General features: G+C 42.8%; 1 protein-coding gene across 2 annotated transcripts in view; it reads left to right on the top strand.

Moving 5' to 3' along the window:
• LOC141017191 (receptor-type tyrosine-protein phosphatase N2-like) overlaps nt 1–27933 on the top strand; it is a 214152-nt gene that overhangs the window by 128905 nt on the left and 57314 nt on the right. For both annotated transcript variants that reach the window (XM_073491840.1, XM_073491839.1), the window contains exon 13: nt 19943–20155. In XM_073491840.1, coding sequence (XP_073347941.1) covers nt 19943–20155 — 213 coding nt within the window. The remainder of the gene's footprint in view (nt 1–19942; nt 20156–27933) is intronic.

Raw genomic sequence — 27933 nt, 5'->3', positions numbered from 1 at the left:
GTCTTCGACTGTAAATACCAGGAGTATTTAAATACAAGCTGCAGAGGTCTCATATTTGTATTTTCAAATCCAGGACGGCTGAATTATGCAAGACATAATTAAGGTCTAAAAACTTTTAACGTGTTATTACCCTTTATTCAACCTGAGCACCAAGCTCTGAAAACAACCTTGATTAATGTGTCCATTAGCTTGAAAGGTGACAGGTGAGGTGACAAGGTAACAAGTAACTTCTTTGATAAGCAGCAAATCCTTTCAATAAACACTTAACCTATGATATTCACCAATTAACTGGATTATTAAAAATCCTCACAGCTGCTTTATCAATACTATGTAGACTGTTTTTTAACCTTCAGCATATTAAACATTCTGCTTCACATTTTTGTGATACCGTTGCGTCTGCTGATGGCTGTCGAGCAGCTTCACTGAGGCAGTTATGTGCATTAAAAGCAAGTACATGTTGCACATTCTTGAACAAATGAAGCAGTTATTTGAATTATTTACTTCAACTTCAACTTTATCAGTGTGTCTCTCAATTATTTGTTATCGGAAGTGTTACTAACTGACCTCTTTCCGACCAAGAGTGACCAATACCGGCTCCGACTTGTAACTTCTAGTTGATTAGTTAGTTGATTATCTTCATTGTCGATTAACCTGTCAATATGTCAGTTATTTTCTTGATTGATCCACAAGTTTTTTGGTCTATAGAATATCAGAAGTTGGTTAAAAAATGTTGGTCAGAGTTTCCCAAAGCCCAAGTGGCTTGTTTTGTCTAAATCAAACCCAATCGACAGAATAAATGTTCGCTAAGTACGTTTCTGCAGAACCACAGATAAAGTTAAATGTTCCTTTATGTTGTAACACATCGCTGTGACTATGCTCTGGTCAGGTTTAGGCACAAAAACCACTTGGTTAGGGTTCGGAAAACATCATGGTCTGGCTTGAAATACCTGTTTTAGTCACCACGATCACGGATGGAGCATTTCGTTGGTAACAAAAACAACTGGTAATGTCCTTAAAATATATCCACTGGTGTGATTCGACAGGGTTAGGTCAGCACTTTGGCAGCCTTTTTGGTCTGGGTATTTTTTTATGTAAAAGGCTGAAGCCTAATGTGGATTTAACTCTGATGTTTTTTATTGATTTGTCTCTGAACTGTGCTGCTTTTTTTCAACCAGGTTATTAATGTGTTCTTGGTCAAAATGCAGACATACTTGCAGCTGGTGTTCATCAGACATGTAGCCATTATTTGTTATCCTTCAGCTTCCACAGGGCTCATTACAGAGGTATTAATGAAAGAGAAGAAATTAGTGTCTGATCGTTTTAGACATTAACTTGTACGTACTTTGTTCCAAGTGTGTCCGCCTTGGCATGCAAATAGGAGCCTGTTTGACCTGTGAGGTGAGCGCTTCATTTCTACATAAGGACCCAGGCTGACCTGCTGATGGCAGAGTGTCTGAATACACAAACGCTTTGTGTTTCGCAGTATATTTTTGTTATTACCATGATAAAATGTTGGATTCAGATCAGTTCCATTTAGTTTATTCAGGTTGACTTGTTGGGTCTTTGTGAGTGTGTAAGGAACATGGCCGACAGCGGTGAGGCCAGATTTCCGAGTGTTGCTGTGCCAGGCGAGGAGGACGAGTGAGCATCAAGCAGCGCTCCTGCGCGCCAGAGAAATGCCTGGCGGCCATGTTTAGTGAGGAGGCCGTCCCGCTGGAGTTGTGCATTTGAGGGGCGGGCGGGATGCTGTGGGAGGTGATGGGGGGGGGGGGGAATAAGGGGATTCGGGCCCAGGGGGTCGTTGTCATGACGATGACATGGGTCTGGACCGATGGGGTGCAGCTAATGATGAATAATTATGCAAGGTTTTTTTTTTTAATATCGTTGTTCTTTTTCTCCCTCCTCCTGTTGTGAAAATTGTGACCTCGCCCCTGATTTCCTGGTGTTTGGAAAAACAAGAAATGACTTTGATGAATGGAGACTAAATGGTGTTGCAGTGAATCCTGTTCGCTGCGGAAACAACACTCCCCTCAGGCAGGGTCGCTGCCATTTTGTAATATGTGCTCCCCGGGTCATGTGTATTTAATATTCCACGGCTGGCTGTTTGCAGCCTTGCCAAGTGCAGCTAATGGCACCGTGCTAGCTTGTGCATGGTGCATTAATGAATTTTAGCACACGCTGTAGCAGGGTGGGTGTAGTTAACAAATATTAAGGGAGAAGGGGAGCCGACATTCAGTCATGAAGGTGATCTAAAACCTGAAGGCTCAACTGTTTGTTGTGCGTTCAAATTTAAATATGAGAACATAAGTACGACTGCAGGAGTGTCAGAAATAAAACAATGCACCTGTTGTATCCAACTTCTTACAGCTTTAAAGCATCTGCTGTCCATGTATGTTTGTTGGTTTGTGTGTGTTATGTTGTGTTTCTTCACTCGAGCACCCAGTGTCCTCACAAGATTAAAACTGGAGCTTTTTGATGCCAATAATTTCCTGATGGCTTCTTTGAATGGTTGGGATGTGGACGACTTCGCCAAAATCACAATTATTTTCCCTTTTGTGTCGTCTTTCCTTTGCAGATACTCTAGTTGAGTTTGCCCAGGTTTAAAGACACGTTCCAGAGATTTCTGAGTGCTGGAAACACACAGTGGTGAACAAAATGAAAAAGTCTTTTTCCAAAGCAATTTCCTCATCTCACACTGTGAACACTTTTTGGTACATTAAGTACTTTCTACTGAAGAACTCATCCTTTTATTTTTAAATTTGAGCGAACCAATCCTTTTATGGTGAAGGCTGGTGATTTTCTGTATTTCTTGTTCTTAACAAAGCCTCTCTGACTTACCTACCCTGTCTGTGGCACTCACCACAAGCCCAGTTGTCTCTCACACACAGCACATACATACGCCTCTTTAATTTCCTAAAACAGCTGAAACAAAACTATTTTCAGCAGCAAACTTGGTGATCTAGTGAGCATATGGGGCAGCAGGATGTTGTATGTGGGGCTTGAGTCAACGACTCAGCACCGTGGTTTATTGATGCATTTTTAACGGCCCAGTCTCCAGAATAAAATATTGTCGTTTTGCGTGTCTGCAAAACACCGATATGTTCAGGTATTTCAACATCTGTAAGCCTGAGACCACTGGACATTTTTAAGGAGACACTGGGACATTTCACAGCCGTGCTCAAGTTCCAAATCTAAGACAGTCTATAGTCTCATACCACAATTAACAATTTCATATTGATATATTGCCCAGCTCCAATAGAAACTGTATTTCTCAGGGGCACTTCTGCTGCAGCAGTTGGTGCTCAGTACATAACAACTGTAATCAAGACCACAATCACTGCTTTATATCTGCACTAAACTGTTTGCAGTGTGTTTTATTTGGTCTCCTTGTCCAACATTCTGCTCCAGAGTGATCGTAGTGAAAGTCATCGAACAAAAAATTCCTGTATGGTTTTCTTTTAAAATGAAAAATAAAAATAATGAGACCTAGTTATGTGTGACAGCAAAGCTTTGCACATCCAGCTCCCTCCCTCTATCACTCTATCTTCCACTCTCTCCGTCTCTCTCCAACCTAATGCTGGAGTGAAGCCGCGAGCAGCCGCCTCATTTGGTCGCTGCTCATTTAACCTTAAGGTTTTGCTTCCTTTCACTTCTTATGAACCCGAATCCCTGAAAACGCTCCCTGAAAGAACTTCCGACTGCTCCCCTTTGACTATCAGCCTGGCGTTTTTTTGAAAAATATTTCAGTGCTGCTGAGCTGAATGTTGAAAAGGAAAATGTGCAGGAAAACATGCACTGCAGTGACACACACACACACATGCACACACACACATGCACACAAGACATCTCTACGAACACAGAAAACACACACTCAAGCACACAGCCATGCACATATGTATTCACTTCTGACACACGCCTCCTAATCAACTCCTAACCCTTGCACATAACTTGCACTTGTTCAAGACATACTGCCTCATACATGCCATCACACACACACACACACACACACACACACACACACACACACACACACTGGCAGCCAGCAGGCGGACGTGTGGGTGATTGAATGTGAGGGAGAGGCGAGACGACAAGCGTAGCATTCACCTTGATCAACAGCCTTTTCTCGCCTTTGAAGCGCAGTGCATGCTAACGCTGCTGCTCTATTTTAACAAGCTAATCTGGGCAGAGAGTCAACGGCAACACACTGTAACTACACACACACACACACACACACAATGTTGCTGTGTTTGGAGGCCCTGTGCATGTATGTATGTGTAGGTTTGTCTGGTTTGTGGGGGAGGGTCACGCTGACACTTTTGGTTTGTGGTTGGATGTATAAGAGAGCTAATCAGATGTACATATGATCATAATTTAAATATTTCTTCAGGTTTATATGAATTCTACTGTATCGAAGACTAAGAGGCCTTCGTGATCAGTAATCTGGTTTAGAAGTGGTCATGTGTTTTTCAAATCTGGAGAGTTTTATTTTATGTTGTTTATTTGTGCATTATGTGTAATTATAGTCAAGTTTAGGAAGGTAATGTCCTTCTTACATGTAGCCTTCATGCCTCTTGGAGCGATCAGCTAACTCCCTAATAGCAAAATAGTTGTGGCTCCAGATTGGTCCACACCAGACATGTTCATCTGGCCCACATACCGCATGGAATGATGGCACTTGGGCGGTCCACTCTTGTTTGCCGGATCTGAGCCACAAGAAAGCCAAAAGTTAGGCCGTTGTCACAGTCACATATAAAGCAACAGGTACAAAGGTGCTCCAGTGATTCAACTGCACACAGTACAGCTAAATGTAAGCTGTACCAAGCTCTGTAGCATTTATCTGATCGCTGCAACCATTGAGTGATCTGTGTGAGCGGCAGCCAGTGAAGACAAGCAAAATGATTGTCTCAGTTGTAGACCATCCATTAGATTTAGCATGTGATTGTGTTCTTTTATTTTTATTTTATAGACAACTGAAAACTAGCTGTCTATTGTTTTCCTGCCATTTTTAGCCACCCAACACCCTCTGGACTGGAGAAAAGTCGACCGTAGTCCAGTAAAACCACAATGGATTTCAATCAGATTTGTGTGTGGCTACTTGGTTTAAGTCAGGAAAAGAAAAGAAAATAATTAAAATATATCAATGTTGGCTTGAGAAGATCCTAAAACCCTGACCCCTGACCCTAATGCCCTCAGTGCTTTCTTTTCGTTAAATGAAAACTCCTTTTTTACAGTAACCCTCCATGTTGGCTGCAGGCCTGCTGCCGCATGGCACCGCACATCTATTAGATATTTATTTGTCACACGGAGGGAGGAAAACAATCTACTGGGACCCACAAGCAGATGTAAAAACGTCTTTAATGACATGAGAAAAGTCATTGTTATCACCATCTCCCTCGGTCTGCAGCTCATAAGAAAATAACCCTCAATTTATTTTGCACTGCTCTGAGGCATCCTCCTCACAGCGCAGAAGATGGCTGATAAAGGTGATGGTTGAGGGGGATCCATCCATCCTTCCCTCCCTCCATTGCAGCAACCTGCCTGTGCTACAGAAAAGACTCCATTTGATGTGCGAGGAGGCAGAGAGACAGAAAAACGCTCCTCTGTGCTTCCAGACAAAAGCTGGCTCTTTTTCGAAATGTCATTGCTTTCTCAGCCAGGTGGAGGACACACTCTGACCCGAACTGGTCAGATCGAGTGTTGAAATAAGTCTGGAGCCTTGATGCTTTCATGACTGAAAAATAAATTGTGTCTGTGAGAAAGCTGGCTGTAGCAGCGATATCATTTGTGATGCCTGCAAAAAATGATGAAATATATATAATATACAGTATAATGTATGCAGAATAAATTATGTGAAAATATGAAATGTTTGTTTTCGCAGAATTGTAAATAGACAAATACTGGAATGTGGAGGTTTAATGCATCACTCCCACCAGTTTTGTCAGGAGCTGAACTGCAGTAGCAGCAGTTCATGTCAGGACAGGCAAACAAGCAAACAGTGGTTTAAAATGAACTCAGTGTAGTGCTGAGTTGCATCATATATAACAACTCGCCTGTAGCCACCTTTTCCCCTTCATACAAGTCCTCAAAATAGGTATTTTGCCAGTGACCACTCCAAAAGCAACTCCTATTTTCTGATCTGCCACCTCTACGTTTAAGGTACGGTTAGGTTCAGGAAAGTCAAACCTTGTGGTAAAAGGTTTTGGGAAATGTTGGTCATGGTTCAGGTTAGAGAAAGTTGACTGTTGACAGGAAAGGGGAAACAAATCATGGTCTCTGGCGTAGAACCAACCAACCAACAGCCCCACCTCATTAAATGATTATTTGTTGGAAACCCTGACCCCTTTTGCTGAGTGTTACTCATCCTCGACACCAAATAAGGACCCTGGAGGATCATTTGGGCTTGATCCCATTTCCAATTTTTACCCCTACTCTCACTATCAATTGCCCCCTTGCCCCTCAGAACAGCGTTACAAGATGGTGGTTGAAATCTCCCCCGATGAAATGGGACGACTCTTTAAGACCCTCATACTTGCATTACTGTAGCAACCCTGGTATTATCACAACGCCATTTTCCATTTATATGATGGAAATGGAAAATAGTGGACTGTCGATCAAGTCATCAAATAAAAAGACAGCTGCAATAGCAACCGGTGCTCCTGGGGTTAAATGCTGCAGTATAACAGTCTCCCAACCTTCCCCCTTGTCTACTAAACATAAACAAATGATGTTCCAGTAAATGACCAGTGCTGTTGTTTTTTACGAAGAGGACATTCATGATTATTTGCCTGATTGTGAGAGGTCAGTTGTCAGGCCAACATCAGCAGGAAAACATTTACATGCTTGAACAAACGACCGGCTGTCGTGTTTTCTGGTGAGGACAGTCTCCCATTACTCGATGGCAGGTAACAACAGTCAGCGCGGTGCCTTTAAGCTCTCAGGGTGTGATTGGACTGGTGAAATGGAGCTCACAGACTAAGATCGGCTGGCGGTGATGCAGCTCTGGTCGAGGCTGTCAGGAGAATTGTTTCATGCTCGTCTGTGCGACTGCAGGGGGAAGACAGTTACATCGGCCTCCACTGTCAAGCCATTTTCCAGCTCGCGGAGTGAGCTTAGCTTTAGGTACAAGACAGTGTGTGCGTGTGTGTGTGTGTGTCTGTGAAGCTGTGCGGTAAAAAGATAGATAGAAAATGAAGTTGAAAGGTAGAGGCATCAACCTGTGTGTGCATGCAAAATATTTGTGTTTATGTAACGGAGAGGGTTCTTTTTCGAGTATGAGAGCAAAAGCGTAGCAAAAATATAGACTTTATGTGTGTATACTCATAAATACAGTCTGTGGAGGACAAATAATAGCAGAGACTGAGAAAAACTGAGGAAATATGTGTGTCAGTAGTCTGGGTACCTCAAATGATCTCACTAATAGATGGAAACACAGGACATAAACATAAATACATACAGTACACACATGTGGTGATGGTACCCAGACTCCATACTGAAGAAAAGGAAAGGACAGAATACAGTAATACAAGAAAAAAGTCAAAGTAGTGACATTATCTCGTATTTCAGATGTTAAAATGTTAGTAAGTTAGTAAGTAGCCAGTGAACACAAACTACACCAGTCAGAAAAAGGTACATCACAAATGGTGGCGGTGGTAACAGATATTCTTAAGGAGACGTTGTCACTTCTATCAGCAGTTATTGAGTCAACAAAACAGGATTTTTTAAAAAGTGTTCTGGAGTATTTGCAACCATCTTTGACTCGATAAAACTGGATATTTAAAACATGATCTTTCCCAACCCTGACAGAGACCTTAATCACAGCATTGTCACGAGGTAAAATTGAAAACTTAAAATGAAATAACACATCTATCGTTTGCAAAAATGTACAATGCCAACATTTATTCTAGTGATTGAGTTGGTTCTGTATTGTTCATCCTGCAGTTACCAGCAACAACATGAAGCAGAAGGCTCCTTCTTACTTCTTTGTAAAACCTGCTGTGTACTGTGGTAGAAGCAGACTGTGTAGTACCTCTTGAATAAATGTAGTTGGTTACTTTTCACTTCTGCCCAGAATTTAAAAAAGGCACCATCGTTATCTTGCCTCATAGTCCAATTAGCTGTGCAGACTTTCCGTTGCAGAGTGTATCAAACCCTGTCACAGTCAGTTTGTCAGTCAGCCCAGATGTTATGCTTGCTTACTGTATGTTGAAGATTTATGTCCCAGGGGGCGTCAGGGCCGAGGGGCTACCATATCATGCGAATGATGGCTCTTTTGTCTTGGGTGCCATCCCAGAAGACAAGGCGAGCGGGGGCAGGACGGTGGGTCACAGGAATCCAAAATATGTTGCACCGCACAAAGGACATCAGTTTGGTGTTCCGGGGCTGAATGAGCTGTCGTTTTGGTGAAAAACAAGAGAGAGAGCCTTTCATTTTGTTTCCATCGGTGACCGTTTGAATATCACACAAGACCGTTTGCCGGGTATCCAGGCGATGGCCAATGATGGCCTCTGATGTCGTTTCCATCTGACAGAGCTGACGGCGGAGTTGATGTGCGTGTCGCGCTGAAGCCGTCAGACAAAGAGGCCGACGCGTCTGTTTTTAAGGTTTTGAGATGAGTGATGTTTTCCGAGCTCATTATGAGGAGACTGTTGGTCTAAAAAATCCCCCTGTTCGTCCAAAGTTAATGACAGCAGAGACTTTGTCACCCTGGGTGTCCTCTTCGAGTGATAGCAGAGAATGAAGTGGAGTGATGAGAACTTTATGATCACTATCAATCTCAACCTATTACACAACCACGCTGATTAACAGGGTAGTTGATCAGTAGAGCGTGGAAACTTACGTTGATGATGACAACAAAAAGTTATCTAAATGTTACTTATGATCAACTTAAAGGTTTTACAAGAGGCCTTTTAATTAAACAATTAAATGTTATGAGACTTGATTCAACAAATGTGAAAAAGATTTCATTATATTTTATGTTTTTAAGTAATTGGTTTAAATTGAAAGAAAATCTGCAAGATCGTTTGCTGCACAAAACAGGAAGAGGGTGTTGTTGTTCATATACAAATAAGCTGCAGCAATTAATTGATTTATCAGCTATTAAATAATCACCAACTATTTTGAGCTTCTTAATATCTTCTGGTTTCTTTCCTCCTCTATAACAGTATACTGAGTATTTTTGGGTTGTGGACAAAGCAAGACATTTGAAGACGTCATCTTGGGTTTTGGGAAACAAGGATCGACATTTTTAACTTTTTCTGACATTTTATAGGCCAAGCAGCTCATCTTTTAATCTAGAAAATAATCGAGAATTAAAATAGTTCTTAGTTGCAGCCCTAAAGGCAAACAGAATGACCATTTAGGACCTAAGGCAGTGATGTTTGGAGAGGTGAAGATAAAATAGCTTTATTTTTATTTTATTTTTTACTATAAAACCCAACCTTGACAGTGTTAGTGTGTTGCTCTGACAAGTTTTTTTGTGCGATTGCCCACAGCACCATTTAAAACCCATGTTGGTCTGCAGGTAGCAGTTTTGGATGAATTTTGATGTTTTCTCAAAAGACGGACAACATTTTTCCGAGCACAATAAATGTGTTTTATGTGCTATGGTGCACATGTTTCATTGATTGGTATCAGGTCGATGATTTGACAACTTGTCTGATGTTGATTTGATAGACTATTGGATGTAAAACAAATACCAAACTGTCTCCCTGCAAACAGACTGTGAGGTCATTTAGCTTCACTTATGATGGATAGCGATCTGTCGAGATGTACGCACATGATGCCATCAGAGATTCTTCATGAGCACATGTACATGTTGTATCCTGGTTGTATCCTTCAGGTCACTTTACAGATGTTACGCATTGATGTCAGGGAATTCATCCATTTCTTTAACTACTTGAACAGTTTATCTAGTACCTCTAGCTTTTTCACCATTTAAAACTTTTGGCTTACTACTTCTATATTTTGATTATGTTGACCACGTTGCTTTGAGATATCAAAACATACAGTATGCAGATGATTAGCTTCTGTTTAATGATAACTTTTTCAGCCATTGTCCCGTTAATTGTTATCTAGACTCCTCTGCATGCTTGCAAGCTATGTAGTGTTCAGGTGTGACAGCTGACTCAGTAAGCGGTTATATATATAGACACATTTGTTGCGCTTCCCTTCACCCCTTGGCGAGTGCAGAAGTACCCCCTGGGGTACAAGTACCCCTGGTTGGGAATCACTGGCATCAAGGGCATCACTTTGAATTAAAAACTGGTGGGAACATGAGGGCTCAGATGATGTTTTAAGAAGTCTTCAACATATGTGATTTACGCAATGTAATGGGGGGGATCGGTTGAGGTCAGAGAAGATAATTACAGCAGGATACATCTTGTATAATGGTGCATCAATAGGGCAAGGCCATGGAGTTGAAATTACAAAAATACCAGCACAAAATGCAGAAGAACGTTGAGTTCACAAGGATTTCACCAGGTTCAACCAATCATGACTGATTCTTAGCAAAAGGCCACAGGTTAGGCCATTCTATGAAGTGACAGGAAATGAAAATGACACCTTGACTGGTATAACGTATAGAAGAGTCGCCTGAAGTTCGGTACATTGACATTAATAGATTCAGAGATGCACCGGAGTCGAGGCGTTTCCACCGAGGCAGTGACAGAAACCAGTGAATAAGGCGGTTAAACCTGCTGCTTGTAAGCTGCTGTTACAACTGTGATGCAGACAGAGACACAAAGAGCGAGAGCAGGTAGAGGTGGCGACGGTCTGTGTATGTGTTTCGGGGGGCGTAGCTGTAGAGAATAGAATCCTAACGGGAAGCGATTTTCTTGCTGCTAAAAGGGAAAAAGGAAATGAAATATCGGCGCCCAAAGCTCCCTTAACTCTCTCTGACTCTCCCAGTTCGGTTAGCTTGCGTTCAGAGCTGTGAGAGTCGGGAAGGTGGGGGTCGAGAGAAGTATTAAGTGTGGATAAGGTGGGGTGGGGGGGGGGGGCTGCAAACTGAAAAGCACTGGTCACCCCCCTCCCAAATCTCCTCCAACCACCAACCACCAACCACCACCCCCCACACACACATACAGAGCAGAGCAGGGTCCTCACTGCCTGCCACCTCCAGCTGTCGCCAACGGGGACAAAAGGAGGTGTGGGGGTGTCTGTGAAGGAGTTGGAGGGAGTGGGGGGGGGGTTGAATAGAAAGATAAACTGAAGAGCCCACCCCCACCCCCCCACCCCCCCCCACCCCATACACACACACACATGCACACACACACAAACACACACACACTAACCAGGAAGGGCCTTGTCATCTGCATTAGGCAGCATCTCCTCTCTTTGCCCCCTCACTTTCTTTTCTAAGCCGAACAGCACACAGTGGTTGGATGGCACACAGACACACACACACACGCACACATACGTGCGCACGCTCACACACACACACACACACATGTACATACACGCATATACACATGTACTACATCTTCAACTCATTCTTACAAAAATGTATATCCAAGCATGAAAGTCAAAGGCTTTAACACCTTTGTCTCGTAGCTTTGCTCAAATTAACACAAAAATGAATGCACATGCACACACACACACGCACACACGCACACACCTTCCTGACTTAATTCTCTTACCCTCCTCCCATGTTTGCTGCAGCTGTTGGCCCTCCATTGGTCGCAGCGTCTCCTTCTCCACTCTCCACAGCTAATAACCCATTAGCCCTATTTGTTGATTAGACCTGAGCGTAGCCATGGTGTGTGTTTGTGTGTGTTTGTGCGTGTGTGTGTGTGTGTGTAAGAGTGGGTCAAGTAAGAGCACAAACTGTTACTGTCAACTGCACCTTCTGTTTGCTGAGAAGATTATGACAGATACCTAGATGAAGCTATAGATCCGTCCATGTTTGTTAACGTTTCACAAAAAGGGAAATTGGAATCATTTTTGCTTCTAGCATTGATTTAAGGGAGGAAATTTGCTCCCTGGAAACTGAAGGATTCTTATAAATTGACGGTGTTTTTTGTTTTTTGGTTTAATTTGGACTCCGCTTTCTCAGCAGGGTTACACTCAATATTTCAGGAAGTCTAAACCCTCTGAAAACTGTGTGATTGTCGTCCAATTAGACTGAAGTAAGACTGAATTAATTTTATTTGGTGCAATTGTTGTTCGACACAGGTGCCGGTAGACTTTTACTTGTGTTGTGTTTGGGAGCTGGTTGTTAGTTTATGTTACAGGACTCCGTTTTTAATGTTAGCGACTGTTGCTATCTGTTAGCGGAGCAGAGAGAGGCACTCGAGAAACGTGTATAAAGTTACATCCCTTGGACTGTCGTGGAAAATTGCAGAAAATCTTCGCATAGAAATCCAAAGTCCAGCAGCGATATTAAACAACTGAAAGCAACAAAATGTAACTTCCAGGAGAAGGTCATTGATTGCTGGGTCATACACTGATGCTTTCGGTGGCAGTTGGGGGTCTGACGCCAGCCAAAAACGTCAGTATTTGATGACCTGGGGATGAAACTACACAATCAAGAGTTTGCTCACTATCGAGGAAGAATGTTTTCATTTGGAAACACTTGTTTTTGAAGAGGATCCTTTAAATTAGGTTGTTGTGACCTTTGGTGACCTAGTTGCGAAACTAAAAGGAATATTTGTGTTCTCTCCGATGGACAAAATATGCAGTTTCTAAATCAACTCAAACATTTTTTTTTTTTGTCATTTCTGTCCTGCGGTCTCTTCTTACTCGTGGGCCGACGTGCTGTTTTTGTGATAAGCTAAAAATCCAGGCGAATCAGTGGGGGCTGCATTTGTAATCATCCTGAGTGGAATCCATCACATGAAGACAGAGCTCTCTGACAGCTCTTAGAGAATATGCAGTAGTAGTATTTTATTCATATATTCACATATAATACAATAAAGTATAATGTAGTAAAGCAAGTGACTGAAGAGGCTCGGGCAGAAGAAAAATGCTTATACTATACTCGTGTGTGCATTTTCTGAGTAGATGATTGAGTTTTTTTAATGTTGATTATCCCATGATGACTGGATTGACTGGATGTTTCCCTGATTGGACATTATAATCTGTTAGTAGCTGTTGATCGTGTCATTTCACATCTGAATGAGTCAACAAGGATTTTTTTGGGGGGGAGCACTTTCAGCATAATGTAACAAGTCTCGATGTATCAGCTTGAGTTTTTACTATAACGATGCAAAACATCATCTTAACACGTCGCGTTCACTAATAAAGTCTTAAAATCTTATTAAGGAAGTTGGCGAAGGAAAACACTGAGATGCCAGTGGAGATAATTCTGCTGCTGTTAAGATAAATGTTTGGTCGCAGGAGTTTCCCTGAATCGAGCTGCAGTTTTCTTGGCAGCGGACGGCTGAGCTGCCTCAAGATATTTCCACTTGTCTCCAGAAAACAAGTGAACGTCGCCACACCGACCGAATGAATTTAAATTTGTTTCGAAGTGAAAATAAGATTTAAGGGGCTTAAGCGTGACTGTCAATGAGTTGTAAAGAGGAACGCTCTCATTTCTCTGCTCTCCTTCCTCCTCCTTCCTCCTCCTTCCTCCTCCTCCTCCTCCTCCTTCCTCCTCCTCCTCCTCTTCCCGCTTCTTCTTCTCCTCTTCATTCTTTTTCCCGTTTCCTCATTTTTCCCCCTCCTCTTCTTCCCTTTGCCTCACCCCCCCCCCCCCCCCCCCACCCCACCCTCTTTCCTCTCTCCTTGCTCCGCACCTCCTCTTCCTCTCCTCTTCCTCCTCCTGTCGGCAACATGTGGAGCCGTCGCCATGGCAACGAGGGGAGGTGACATGTGCTGTAGACAGGCAGGGAAAACGGAGGGAGGGATGGGAGGAATATAAGGAGGAGCCCCACAGCGCACTTTGTAGTCTCTCTCTCTCTCTCTCTCTCTCTCTCTCTCTCTCTCTCTCTCTGGGATAAAAAATAGAAAAGAAAAGAAATAGCATCTCATTCCTCTCTGTGGAAGTGGTGGAAGCTGCCGGTCCTCCGACTCCTCTCCTTACTCCTCTCCTCTCCTCTCCTCTATACTCTCCTCTCCGAATTGCGTCAGAGAACAGAAAAATCTGTTGGTGCATTTTTCCTCTTTTTTTTTTTTGCAACGGATGAGAGCGAATGGCGGAAAAAAAAAAGAAGGAGGAGGAGGAGGAGGTGGAGAGGAAGCCGGGAACTTTCTTTTTTTATTTTTTTTTTCAAAGGAGAGAAAGGGGATGATGGGAGGTGATGAAACTCCCTCTCTTTCCCACTCACTCTCTCCACCTCCTCCTCCTCCTCCTCCTCCTCCTCCTCCTCTTCCTCTGCCGCCGCTGGTGTGGTGCTGTCTCTGAGTCGGTGGTGTCGGTGCAGCCGGACTGGAAATGGGAAATAGACGCGGGAGGAGAAGGAGGTGTCTGTTGCATTACCTCACCATGGATTTTTGGTAGGATTTAATTGTTGTTCTGCATGTTAATGTGATCTTGCTGCCGTTTTTTATTCCTAAAAAAACCTTTACGAAATGTGAACGATGATGAGTCTGTCCTGCTGTTGCTCTCCTCTTCATTCCTCTGTTGGATTGGGGAGTTGCGTTCTGCATATTTTACACTCTGTCCCTTATTTTATTTGTATTTTTTCAAATTGTGCACATCGTAATCTGCTGCCGCCTTATTCAGTTGGAGGGATTCTCGGTCACAGAAATGCTTCAGCACATTTTTAGAAAATTGATTAGTCTCAGCCACAAGTAAGATTTCTGAGGTGAACATGCGATGGGAGTATCCGTGGAGTTTAGACACTGATTGACGGCGCGCCCTGGTTGAGGGGGCTTCATGCAGCTGCATCTCACCGTAACATCGTAACAACATTTAATTTAATGGGATTTGCTGCTGTTTTAATGCTCTCCGGCTGCGGCTTCACACCGCTGGAGTGCAAACTTTAAACATTGCTGTGCATTTTTTTTTTTAGATGTTGCAAGTGATTTTTCAAGTTGGAGGAGTCTCCTCATTTGTATGCAATGTGTGATATCACTGAGAAATTGATTCACACTGTTTGTCTGGCAAAGATATGAAGGGAAGGGGAAAAGATTTAAAGCGATACTCTGCGTCCATGTTGATGAGGTGAATTCTGGTATTTCATTTTTACAAATTGTGCGTGGACTCTTTGGGTTCAGTGCAAGTGTGAGAGCATGTACAGTGTTTGAGTGTGCGTGGGTGTGTGCAAAATTACATGCAAGTGTGCACCTGCAGATGTGAGTGGATGAAATTTAAAATCACTTTGCAGATCAGCCTGCACGAATGCGATCGATAAGATCTACCTACTTACATGTGGAGCTTGTGTGCGTGCGTTTTATGTGCACGCATGTGTGTCGGCGGTGCGTTCCTGTTCGCTGAAAGCTTTTGGCTAAAAAACCCCGGCTGAACTTTTTTCAAAGGCCCGGGATGAATCGGAGGTGAGGGACGGATCTTTGTTTCCTACAGCAGTCGTCGTGGAGGAAAACAATAGCCGGCCGCCGCTCTCCCTCTGACCTTTTTTCACCCATCCTGAATAAGCCGGAGCCGTGCAAATCCATCTGCCTTTTGTCTATGGGAGCCTGGCTAATCCACACCCCCCCTTCACACACACACACACACACATGCACACGCACACACCAACCAGGAGACCTAACCCCTCCACCACCAAACCTCTCATCTCAAATCCTGATAACCAAAAGCCTCACACACATTTACTTACCACACTTTCTGAAACTGCTTTAATTATGATTTCCTAATTGATTTCAACAGCAGATTATTATGAGAAGCTGAATTCGAACGCTTCCTACACGTCACACTAGGCGTTGATAGAGAGGGGAGACGGTTTTCATGCAAAACTGAATCAAAAATTCACCAGAAGAGAAATAAAAAAAACCTCCAAATTTTTCTTTTCCCTCTCTTTTTGGGCATTTTTTTTATTCTCTTCCCCTCCTGTTCCAAGACGCCTGCCTGTCTGTAGGGAGTGTGTCTGATATTTGCTGAAAAGGGCTGAACCCAGCAGCGTATACAGCCAGTCAGCCAGTCAGTCAGTCAGTCAGCCAGCCAGCCAGCCAGCATCCTTGACGGGGCTATGTTAATGCCTTTCAGAAATACTCAGCGAGGAGGAGCTGCACACTGTATGTCAAATCACGTTTGCCTATGTGAAATGAAAAATTTGCAAGTACAATCGCTTTTTTTTTTTTGCCGGGGCAGATGGACAATAGAGGTGGAGGCATGAAAGGAACTCCCTTCTCCCCTTCTGCCTTTGGGGAGACAATATTTTTTCCTTTCATTTTCTGCCGCTCGCTGAAGCAGACTTGATCGAAACGTTTGATTTTCCTCCAGAAACAAACAGGATTTTCTGTCTTTTTTCGCCTCCTGCCTTATATGATTTTAAAAAAACTGACATATGAGCCAGGAGTGGTCCAGATTAAAGCCTGGACTGCCATTTCTTTCTGGCTGTGATCCTTTTTAACTACCGAATTAACACCAGAGTCACACTGATTATTGTCACATTATTCCTTTATCTTCTCTACAATCGCACCGGCGACGCAAATGTTGAATTTCCCTTATTTTCTGCTGCCGTTCACTCGTCTCTACATCGAGCCCTCAACATGTAATATGATTGAAAGTGTTAAGCCACAGGAGGGAGAGTCAAGAAAGGCCTCCGAGCTGCAGAGCGGAGCATACAACCCTCTTATTATTGGAAACGAGAGTGTAGGTGACACACTTATGACGAGAATACAAATACGTCTGTGCAGATATAGGCGTTGGACACTTTTCTAGACAGTGTTTCGTGCTGCGTTTGCCGGAAAAGGTTACACAGCCCCTCTGCACAGTAATGACTGCATGCTCATGTGTGAACGTTCCACCTCCCATCCTGAGCAAACATTTGATTTTCAATCATTGCAAATTTCTGCCACATCTGCCTCTGCAGCGCAGCCAGAGCGGCTGCTCGTTTTTCATAGCCGCGAACTAACAAGTCGTACGCCCCCCCCCCCCCTTCAAGTCTCTCTCTCTCACACACACACACTCAGACACACACTCCTCCACCCCTTTTTTACTGTTACTAACAACTGCAACCAAACTTGATTAAGCAGGTGGGGTCAGGCTACATTTGTTTGAATCAATAGACAGACATGCTAGGCAGCCATGATGAAGCGACCGGGTGAGGGGGGGGGGGGGGGAATCAGTGTGTGTGGGTGTGTGTGTGAGGAGGCGGCGGGTGGGTGGGTGGGTGTGTGTGTGTGTGGGGGGGGGGGTGCTTTGGAAACGCCGGCATCTGTCCCGTGAAAGATGACTGAGCTGTTACAGTTAGAGCCTTGAATTATGGGCCATTACTAGCCGAGCAAGATGCAATCCCTCTCCATGAAACTTAATTTGACAAAACAATGAGATGACTCGGGGACTAAAATGACAAATGAAGTTATTTGATCCGTGGTAGAAAAAAAAAAAAAAGAAAAGAAAAGAAGAAAAAAAAACACATTTTGCGAAAGATGATTGCAGGGGAAGCATGTGGAATCAGCAGTAATGCATTATTAATGGCCTCGCCAAGCCCCACGAACGCGTACAGGCTACTGCTCAGCTACTTTTTGTTTATAAAGCTTCCTCAACGGCTGATTTTTCTTCTTCTTTTCTGCTGCGATCTTTTACATTAAGATCGCGTTAATAGAAGAAGCATTAAAAATACAAACTCCAATCAATTGTAGCTGCTTTTCACGGACGTCTCGTGCAATATTAATATCCGCAGCCATACGAATCTTAACGTAAACAGAATCCATGTTTATTACTGATTCATGAACAGCCTCAGTAGTAGTTTGCTGTTCCTAGTAGGTAGATCTTCTCTCTGTGCTGTACTTTCTCACATTTTTTCATTCCATTTTATTATATTTTTTCTTTTTTCCCTGAGTTCTTTAGTGCAGCGCCCCCAGTCAGAGACGCCCACTGTTTCCTTTCAAGGCCGTCACATTACTATGCAACCAGCTTTTACAGTACGGCTTAGAGCTCCCCAAGCAAATTGGACACCCCACAAAGCATCGGACAACTGTTGTCCCCCATTGTGGGTCTTTTCTGCAGGCACTCTTTATCAGGTGCTGAATGCAGAAGCAGCAATGAATGAAATCATAGGGGGTGGGGTGGCAAAGAGTGGAGGGGAGGGGGGGGGCATCATCGAGTGGCGATGGTGGCGGCGGTGGGCGGGGGTCACTCCCTGAAACCTCACAAGAATTCCTGAACAATCCGTGTGCAGGCGAGAGCGCTCCTTTTCCCACCTCCCAGGGTTTCAGGGTTTCTCTGTGCTGACAGGCAGGCAGGAGGGATTCGACAAGGCTGCCCCCTTTTCTCCCTACCGCTTTCAAAGCCTCCTTTCCATTAACTCACCACGCCGCACCTCGCCTAATCTCTGTGACCTCTACCACCGAGGGACAGGGTTTTATTTATTTTTTTCTTTCACCCCCCTCCTCCTTTTTTTTTTTTTTACCCCTCGAGACAAGCCCGCTGCCTCTCTGTGAGGCTGAGATCACCTTTTTCCTCAAGAAAATGAGACTTAACAAGCTGAATATGTAGCACAGAATTACTGAGGGCAAGCTAATGGCGAGCTACAGCAAGCTTTTTAAATTTCTGTGCCAGTAAAAGGAGGGAAGTTTATCTTCAACTGTGCTGCAGAGATGTGAAAAACACTTATTTTTTCGCGATTGATTTCTTTTGATAATTCCCTGTCAGGAGGAATTGGAGGCCTCGTCATTGGCAGCGCAATTTGTAGCTCCTTCTCTTCAGCCTCGGCTCTTTGTTGTCAAGATCATTACGCCGTGTGTAATAATGGGGAATTATGTTGCCTATTGTGAACTCGTAGTCGTCAGGTAAAAAAAAAACGCAACAGGCCCCATTATCTTGAGCTCGCTTAGCGTCTGAAAATGAACAGCAAGCAGCGGTGGGAGCTGCAGCTCATAACGTTCAATAAGACTTACTTCCACTCGCTCAAATTATTGCCGCGGTGTTTTTTTTTTTTTTTTTTTACACACTCAAGGAGCAGTTCAAACAGAGACTTTTGCGCTGTACAGTATGTGTCCATTGTGTTATCTTAAGCAGCAGACAGTGTGAAAAGAAATCTTTCATCTCCAGTTGTTTGCTGAAGGATCTGGTTCTCACGTGCTGGTTTAAAGTGCTGCCGGGGTCGAAATTGGCGAGGCGCTTTTTTCCTCGAGACGGCAAGAATGTCTGTTGCCTCCGTTCACAGAGGTAGAATATTTTCTCCAGTGCAGGGAAACGGTGTGTCGGCTGTCGAGGCACATGCAGAATGCTTTGCTAAACAGGAGTTTTATGCATTCTGTGCACTCCTGGGCACAGATGGTGGAACAAACGCTTGTGATTATACTTTTCATCGAGCACAGTGATATGCATATTTATGTCTTTCCCCAAAAAAAGAGGAAAGAAAGGGACCCATGTGATGTACGCTTTCATCTGTACTGATGTACAATCAAACAGTTTTTTTGGGTTGAAATCATTGGAAGCAAAAAAATAATCAATGCTTTTTAAAAGGGGGTTCAAATAGATTACAAATGATTTCAGTGCGATTTGTTTTGTTGACCATTTGGCGGAAGCTTTTAATCCAGAGGTATCAAACCGTGTGCCAGGATGCGCTGCCGGTTCGGTCCAATCAAACACCAGACGATGTTGCGGATTAGATCCTCTTGTCTGATTGATCAGTGAAAACCACCTCTTGATCACTTTTTGGTGCATAGTCTTACACCCCTGCACTTTTATTCCAAAGCTAACCATCACGAGCTCGGACATTTTTAGCTTAGTGGATGAATCAAAACTCTTGTGTTCCCTGTGAGAGCACCACGCTCTACCTACTGAGCTGCACAGGAAACCACTCGCCTCACATAGAAAAAATAATAATAAAAACATATTATTAACCCTTTATTATCTGCTCTTCTGCGCCAATAGGGAAGCCAAATCAACCAGATCCCCACTAAGTACAGCCAGGCCGAGTCGACCAAGTTCCTCATCCTCACCGTGGTCTCCATCCTGTGCATCGTCGGCGTGCTGCTGGCCTCCACCGTGGTCTACTGCCTCCGCCACCGCTCCCACCACAAGCTCAAGGAGAAGCTCACCAATCTGGGAACAGATACTACCAGCGATGCTACCGCCACCTATCAGGTAGGAGGTGCTGCTGCGCCATTACATCATCATGATTTTAATGTGAAATTGACATTGGGATGTGTCCAATAATCATGAATCATATTGCAATCACATGATCCTTTAAAATAGTTGCAATATAATTTATTTTGCCATATTGAGGAGCCCTAAAACCAATATTTTTTTTTTTTTTACAGAAGTTAAAAGTGCTGTGGTTCCCTCTCTTTTTAATAATTAGATACCATAGGAAATATGTAACATTAGCCGCAGCTAACGTTAGCCGTTTGATAAGGTTGGTGTTACCCCCCGTTCACACGCAACTTCCATTTCACATATAGCAACGACGTTTGTGCAGAAGCTAATCAATAAATCGGTGCTGACCAATCAGGAACCAGCGCCTGGCTTTGATTACTGGGGCAGATATTCAGCATTCGTCAGTGTTTTTTGTGTCCAACTGACAAAATTAACTAATTTAAAGACGCTCTACCTCAGCTGTGACGCAGCGTCTCTATCTGTGTGTCGTCACCACTCAGTCCCGCCCACAGCACTCTCTGATTGGTTACACGTCATGAGTGAAAGCCTATCAGCACTGACTCATCTGAATCAGCGAAATAACTGGAAAGTTTTCAAATAAATGAAGTGGAAGTATAAAGAAGATGTTGGCCTCCTTGATTACTAATAAAAAGCAAGTAGAAGACGTATCGAGAGGAAAAGAAGGCAAAGAATTAAACATAATTTGTTAAAGCAGATCATGTTTTCCCGATACACTATCCTGTTTGTCATGTAGCAGATTTTCCTCGCGATCTCTGATTATAAAAAATAAAATCATTCCAACATTATTAAACATATTGAGTCTAATATTTAGCAGCTTTATATGAATGTTTTTAGATAAAGTGGTCTCGCTTTTTACCTGAAGCGGAGCACTTCTCATGCTGGTGGTGAAACTTTTTATTTTGGACCTGGCTCTGGAGACAAAGCGTGCACACTGAGCTCCACGCAGTCGACCTCAGCTGCAGTTTTTTTTTTCCTGTTATCTTGTGAGCAGATTGATGCTGTGTGCTGACTGCTGACTCTACTTAGTCCCCCTGCTATAATTTGTTGTTTGACACATGAAGCAATATCACCAATCCAACAGGTTTTTCCACCTCGAGTCATTTCCATTCCCCCCTTCTGCTTGCTGTAATTATCCTTTGGCCGGAATAGCGGGGTGTGAAATTTAATTTACAGAATCCAATATTAAGTGGCTTTTTGAGCAAAGAATTAGATTGAGATTTTTTCTCTCTCTCTCCCTGACCTTTTCCCCACCATGTTTTTAAATGAGAGTGGTCCTGTGAGCATTGATTTTATAATGAGCCCAGCCCGTCCCCTAAGTGCTTACATTTTATGCTCTTCTCCGGAGGATTTTTTTAACTCTTGAAATAGACTGTGCTGCTGCTGCTGCTGCTGCTGTTAGAGGTTTACCTCATCACCTGGGACCTGTAAAGAGTCATAATGTACATTTCTGCATAAAGACTTATTGTGGGGGAAGAAGATGGGAAATAATATATGAGCATCACTTCATAGGATTTACAGTTTCTTTTCAGTTGCACTGGTGAAAAAACTCTTCACAGAGTCAGTGAAACAGAAGTCTGTGTGGATCAAACTATTAAATCTTTTATCGTTCATACTTCATCATACTGCAACTTTTCATACATTTCTGCTGTAAATATATTGAAATACATACAATCTTAGCAGGATATTGTCTCCTGACCTCTGATATATAAGTAGTGTTTCATGATAATCAACTAGACCTGTTCTGATTGTGTGTAATCTGTGTATTTGTGAACCTTTTTATGTGATTTATGTTAGGTTTTTTTTATTCATATTTTATATTTATACTATATAAAAGTTCAAAAACATAAGCAAAACAGCAAGATGTCTGATTTGAATGCTTTTTTGCAGGACATATATTGAAAAGTCTGACGTCTTGGCAGAATATTTACAATAAATTTACATTTATTTCACCTGAAAGCCTCCCCAGGTGTCCTGTTTTTAAATGTTTAGAGAGGGAGAACTAAAAACCCTCGCAGGAGGCTACATGTAGTTTGATTTATTAATCAGTACATGTTGTTGATGGGTTTATGCAGGCCTGGATTTTCAGGAATTATCATTTTTAATTTCAACTTTTTACTTTTTACAAGTAAATTACTAAATTAAAAGAGATAGAAACATCTCAACATATATTTTACTAGTTTCTAGTCAAGAATATCTCATTATAGCCTCCTTAATTTAAGACACAATCACCTAGAAAGTAACATTTCAGTGAGACGCATCAGACTTCTACTTGTCCCTTTGGCAAAAAAACATCCAGTTTTTATTGTTTTACCACATATTTCTGCAGCGTTGAAGAAAAATTGCTGCATTTCTGATTCATTCTTGTTACATTTACTTTAATACAATCGATAGAAGTTGTTCATCTCATTTAATGAATACTAATATGGAAAATCATTCAAATTTCAAAGATAAAAGTGGATCATTTATGTAATACCCTCTGTTGTTGGTGGTTTGTAGATGTTGTGGTGGAATTAGCTTATTTTGAGACAAGTTTTGAATGTTTTGGTGGTTCGTTGAGTTTTTAAGTCGAGTCAAACTCTCCTCCAGAACACCTCTCAGCATCGAGAAAAGAAAATAGAAGAAAGGTCAGTAAGAGCTGCAGAGGAGGGATCACTCTCCCCGGGCAGAGTATACAGATCACAATGACAAAATATCTGATACAAGTAGATGAAATATATGTGGTAATATTGGAGCTGCATGCATGTTACTGACCAACGGGTAACAACTGAAACAACCTGTATGTGACGAGTAAAGGACGAGACTGTTTCTGAACGTCTGACGTGTCCAGTGACATTTCGGCTGCACACCTTCCTCCATCTACATAATATATTTGCTTTTCCTCAGTGAGAGAGAAACTTTTATCTTCACGCTCACTTGCCTCCGAGATTCTGCATTAAGCCTCTAATTGGAAAAATGCTAATTAAAAATTCACACGTAGAACTGTGTTTACGCATTATTTATCTGATTAATAGCTAAGACAGAAAAAAACACTCGTGTTGCTCATTCTTGGGAGGTTTACTCAGCTCCCGCGCTGCTCAGCAGACTCCCAGGAGCTCCTCCAGTTGATTCTCTTCCCTCTGTCGTCTTTATCGAGTCTCGACAAGCGAGCCGTCGTCATCCTCGGTGAAAGACCTCAGTGTTCAGCTCCCATCTTAGCCGTGTAAGCCTCGTCTCTTTGTCAGCGCTGCTGTGTAAGAGGGGTTCCCTGGGCCGGATTCTGTGTGTGTGTGTGTGTGTGTGTGTGTGTGTGTGTGTGTGTGTGTGTGTGTGTGTGTGCAGTCTCTAGGGCTACATGCAATTAAAGCAGACAGGCAGCGGCAGGCTGCCTGACGGCCTTACTACTGCAGCTTCTTCATACTGGGCTGTCAAACACACACACACACTCACACGGGCGTTCACACATAAACATGCACAAACACACACACACACATACATGCATGCATGCACACGCTCACCAGCTCCTGCATGTTAATGATTCTCGCCCCTTGGCGGCGTTCGTCTGAGGCCTCGCTTACACACTCACACTATTTTTGAGTCTTCCACCACCTCCCTCTGAATCGCCTCCGCCCTCGGCTCTCCCCGGGCTTGTCAATCAAACGCTCCCGGTGAAACGGCGACATGGGATTGGCCGACACCGACAAAAGGAGGCATTGATTGACAGGCGTCGACGGAGGAGCGCGTGGACCGTGTCTGAGCGCTGGGCGGGGAGATGGCGGATGATGCTCGTCAGTCAGTCAGCCAGTCAGTCGGTCCCTGGATTACTCTGCAGCCGACACGGGAGTTTACAACGTCGCATTCGGTTTATCTTCACATCTGATTCAAACTTTTATCTCCTCCTAAAAAGTCTCTTTTTTTCCCCTCGAAGTAGAAGAAACTATCCGGCAGCAGGCTGAGATCACTGCTCTTGATTGCAGTGGAACTTTTTTTTTTTTCCCCCAAATCAACAGATATTATCTTGAAGCGACATTATCTCATTCAAAGATATCATCACCCGCACCGTGAAATTTCTTAAAAACGTGAGAAATGCTTTGGAAGCTATAGACGAGAATATATTTGCATATTTTCTCAAGTCTTGAGATTTAATGACTCGCTAAAATATATTTTAAAGTACGATATTTCTTGCCCGTCACTGTTTTCTGTCTCAGTTCAATTTCAAGGACCTTCAGCAGGCGCGATAACATCGTCTTTAAGCTGTCAAAGAATAAGTGCAAGACACATTTTCCAGTACATCCCAATTTAGATTAAACAAGCAAACATAACTCGTGTTCACGCTGACCGTCCTACACCTCCTTTCTCTTATTTCCGGTCTCCTTCAGATTTCCTTCCTTCCTCCTGCTCCGGGTTAAAACATCAGTTTGCTGATAACAGCCTCACATTAAAATAGTTAGAATAGTGTGCTGCTCGTCTTGATTTGATTCCAAAGAGAATAATTATTATTATTTAGTACCAGGACTATTGAATTTGTAGCTTTAAACTGGATCTCAGTGTAAAGTTCTGGTGTCCTGTGCAGCCGGAGGTTAATCTGAAAGGGCTTCCATGTAACACAGACTCAAAGGTAACTTATTTAAATGTATTCAGCTCATTTTAAAACTCTTTCATTGGATTGTTTTGCACAAACCTCCATCGTTTTCAAAGTCCTTCACCGTCTATCTGCTGCAACAACAAGTGCTGGAGTGAACAAACTGTGCTGGACGATACAAAGATACTTAGATAACAAACTTTATCGTCCTCCGAGAGGCAACATAGAACGTAAAGACACATAAAAAGCACATGAGATGAACAGAAACAACAATAGATCATCTAAAGCAGTCCAGACAGGCTTTTAAAGTACACATCAATAAATGTACCTACAGTTATCATGAAAATAAAGGCATAGTGAGCAAACGTATTTCCCCAGATTCGCATGGCGACCACAGCTTGTTGAACGAAGTTATTACCGTTGGAATAAATTAGATTTCTTTTTCTACACCACGACCAATAATTTTCATTAACTCTTTATAACGAGGACAGCCTTCTTCCGTTGTCTTTAAAAGGTCCAATATGTAAGAAACTCGAGTGTTGCATTCGGTTGTCGCATCCCAAGTCTTGGGTCGACCTACAATCCCAAAGCGTCAGCGTTTGACGACTTGAGACTCAACAATCAACTTTCTTATGCTGTATATTGGACTTTAATCAAGTCTTAGACTCCAATCATAACTAGAAAGCATAGATACCATGCACCATAGATACTGTGGCATTAAACATGTCCGTCAAATAGCGCCTCAAAGACCTTTAACCCAGTCCAGGACTTTGCACCTGTACTTACACAAAAATCGGTGGTACTCAGGCAGTGTGAGTTTGAAATGAGCAAACCTTACGCTGTGAGGATTAGCATGTTAGCTTTGGTTTATTGGCTTTAGTATACAAGTATACATACTGAGTTTTCAAATCTAGCTATAAAGCTTTGACATTAATTTACTCTAGTAACTGCTGTTAAGGGAAAAATAAGTAATGAAGCACTCACTGTTTGGTGGTGATAATATATTTTCAAATTAGAAACAGTTTTAGTGCCAATAGGACAAAATATGTCAACTTTAATCCCTTTTTATTCTTTATAAATAGAAGCCTCATTCTTGTACTTTTTGTGGATTTATTTCCTGGCATGAAAACGGCCACATTACAATATGTTTATCACCGGTCGGAAAGCTTTTGGCAGCTGCAGTCCAGACATTATTGGTACCAGAACTGGATCATTATCAAACACTCTCCTACGTTCCTTCTCCTCTAGTTTCTCTTCAGTCCTTCAGCCCCCTCGTCCCCCCGTCCTCCCTCCCTCGACTCCACCATATTGTATCGAGTTTCCCCCTTTTATTTGTTTGTTTGTTCAGGCACTCGGGTGAAGGCCCCTACATTTGTTTTGGTCAGAGGGGCATGTAAACAGAGGCGCCCCTGTGGGCCCTGCTGACACACCCCGACCCCCCAAACACCCGGTCTTCTTCCCCATTAGCAGGGCTTTAATAAAGAGGGGGTTTGCTTTGGGGCGGCACACGCCTCCCGTCACCGACACGCCCGCCGTCGCCCCCGGGGTTGATGCATGATTCGAGACGGTCATGTGGCGCCAAGTGGATTCCCTGGCATGGCGCCCATGAGAGGGGGTTGTTGGGGGGTTTTTCTTTTTTAACATTTATTCATGCAGGGAGGGCTGATGAGGCACACAAGCCCTCACAAACTCAACATCTCCGACTTCACAACAGCAAATGTTGATATTTGTTAGTGCTCTCAAAGTGAGCGCTCCATTTTCTGGTACTTTAGATGACATTTGATTCCTTAAAAAAAGTGTTTGTGTCAAGGCTTTTATTTTGTTTCAGAGCGCGAAACCAAATTATCTTGTCGGTTGGAAACTTTAGTATTTTTTAGAGTTTTTCTTCAGTGACAAGTCTCTGTCTCTTTGAATCAACCGTCTCATCATTTAACAGCGATGGAGCCTCATACAAGATACTTAATTGTTAGTTGTACATTTCAGTTATTCAGATGACAACCTCATCTGAAGCATACCAATGGTTCACTTTCCTGAGAATCGCTTTAAAAAGTCACATCATTTCTGCCAAGTTTTCTTTTTTTTTCTTAAAAACGCTGCCGTCAATTTGAAGATTGATTTTCTCCCGTCCAGACGGACATTTGTTTTCATTAATTTCGTTTCTTTTTAAAAAAAATCAATTTGACAAGACTTAAAGCTCGGCGATCCATCACGGAGAACATTTATCCACCTTTATTTATGATTATTCAAAGTTAATGCAGTTGCGGAGAACGGATGGGGCGAACATGTTGGATTTAAGACCTGACAGAACGCATTTCATTCATGAGCTGTCAGAAAAAGATGAATCCAGAAGACAGAAATGTAAGCTAATGTGGACGTCCAGCGCAGGATCTTTTTCTCATTTGTTGCGTTCAGATGTCGGCTGCAGGACTGAGCTGTTGGATGACTTCAGAACAGTCTCTGCATGCTGCTGTGTCTCCTGCAATAATAATGTAACATTGGAGAAATTTAAAAGTTTAGTCGTTATATTAAAAGTCTCTAAAGTTTCTTTGTCCACAAAACATCTTTTGAAGCGTTTGTGCTAAGCTGTGTTGCAGCAATCTCAACTTAAGCGACTGGGGACTTGTTTTAAACATAAGAAAGACAACCAGAAAAGCTCATCCAGCATAAACCAAGTCTCTGGAAGCCCACCAGACGAGGTGTTTCCAATTGTCTTCTTTGACATTTAAAACACGTCTCCATCTACTTCAGTTGTTTAGGAGAATATGCTGCAACGCTGTGTTTGCTGCGAAGCTCCAGAAATGTTTCATCTGACTGAATTTGCCATTTTTTGGGGGGTGAATTGTTCCTTTAATACGAGGTCCAAGACTCTGCAAGTAGGTTTTAATAACATAGTGGGGCTGCATACTGACATGAACTGAAAACCAACAATTTACAGGAAGGAAGGAAATCACATAAATAAGCATGGAAACCAAAATAAAGTAGAGGCAATTTATAAAAATCTGTGGCATAATAAACTAAAATCAGTGGTTCGGTATCTTTAAAGAGGTCCCCTGCTACCACAGAGACTGACTGTGCTTGTTGTTAGTCTCACCTACTCTGTCATTAACTCTATAAGTCCACAAATAACAGGCAGAGCTGGAGGACGCACACCAGGCTCTCGTCCTGATTATAAACCGGAGTGATTAAC

Source organism: Pagrus major, chromosome 21 (assembly GCF_040436345.1).
Source record: "Pagrus major chromosome 21, Pma_NU_1.0".
NCBI lineage: Eukaryota > Metazoa > Chordata > Actinopteri > Spariformes > Sparidae > Pagrus > Pagrus major.
The sequence above is the reverse complement of the archived record's forward strand: the minus strand, read 5'-3'. Positions and strand labels throughout refer to the sequence as shown.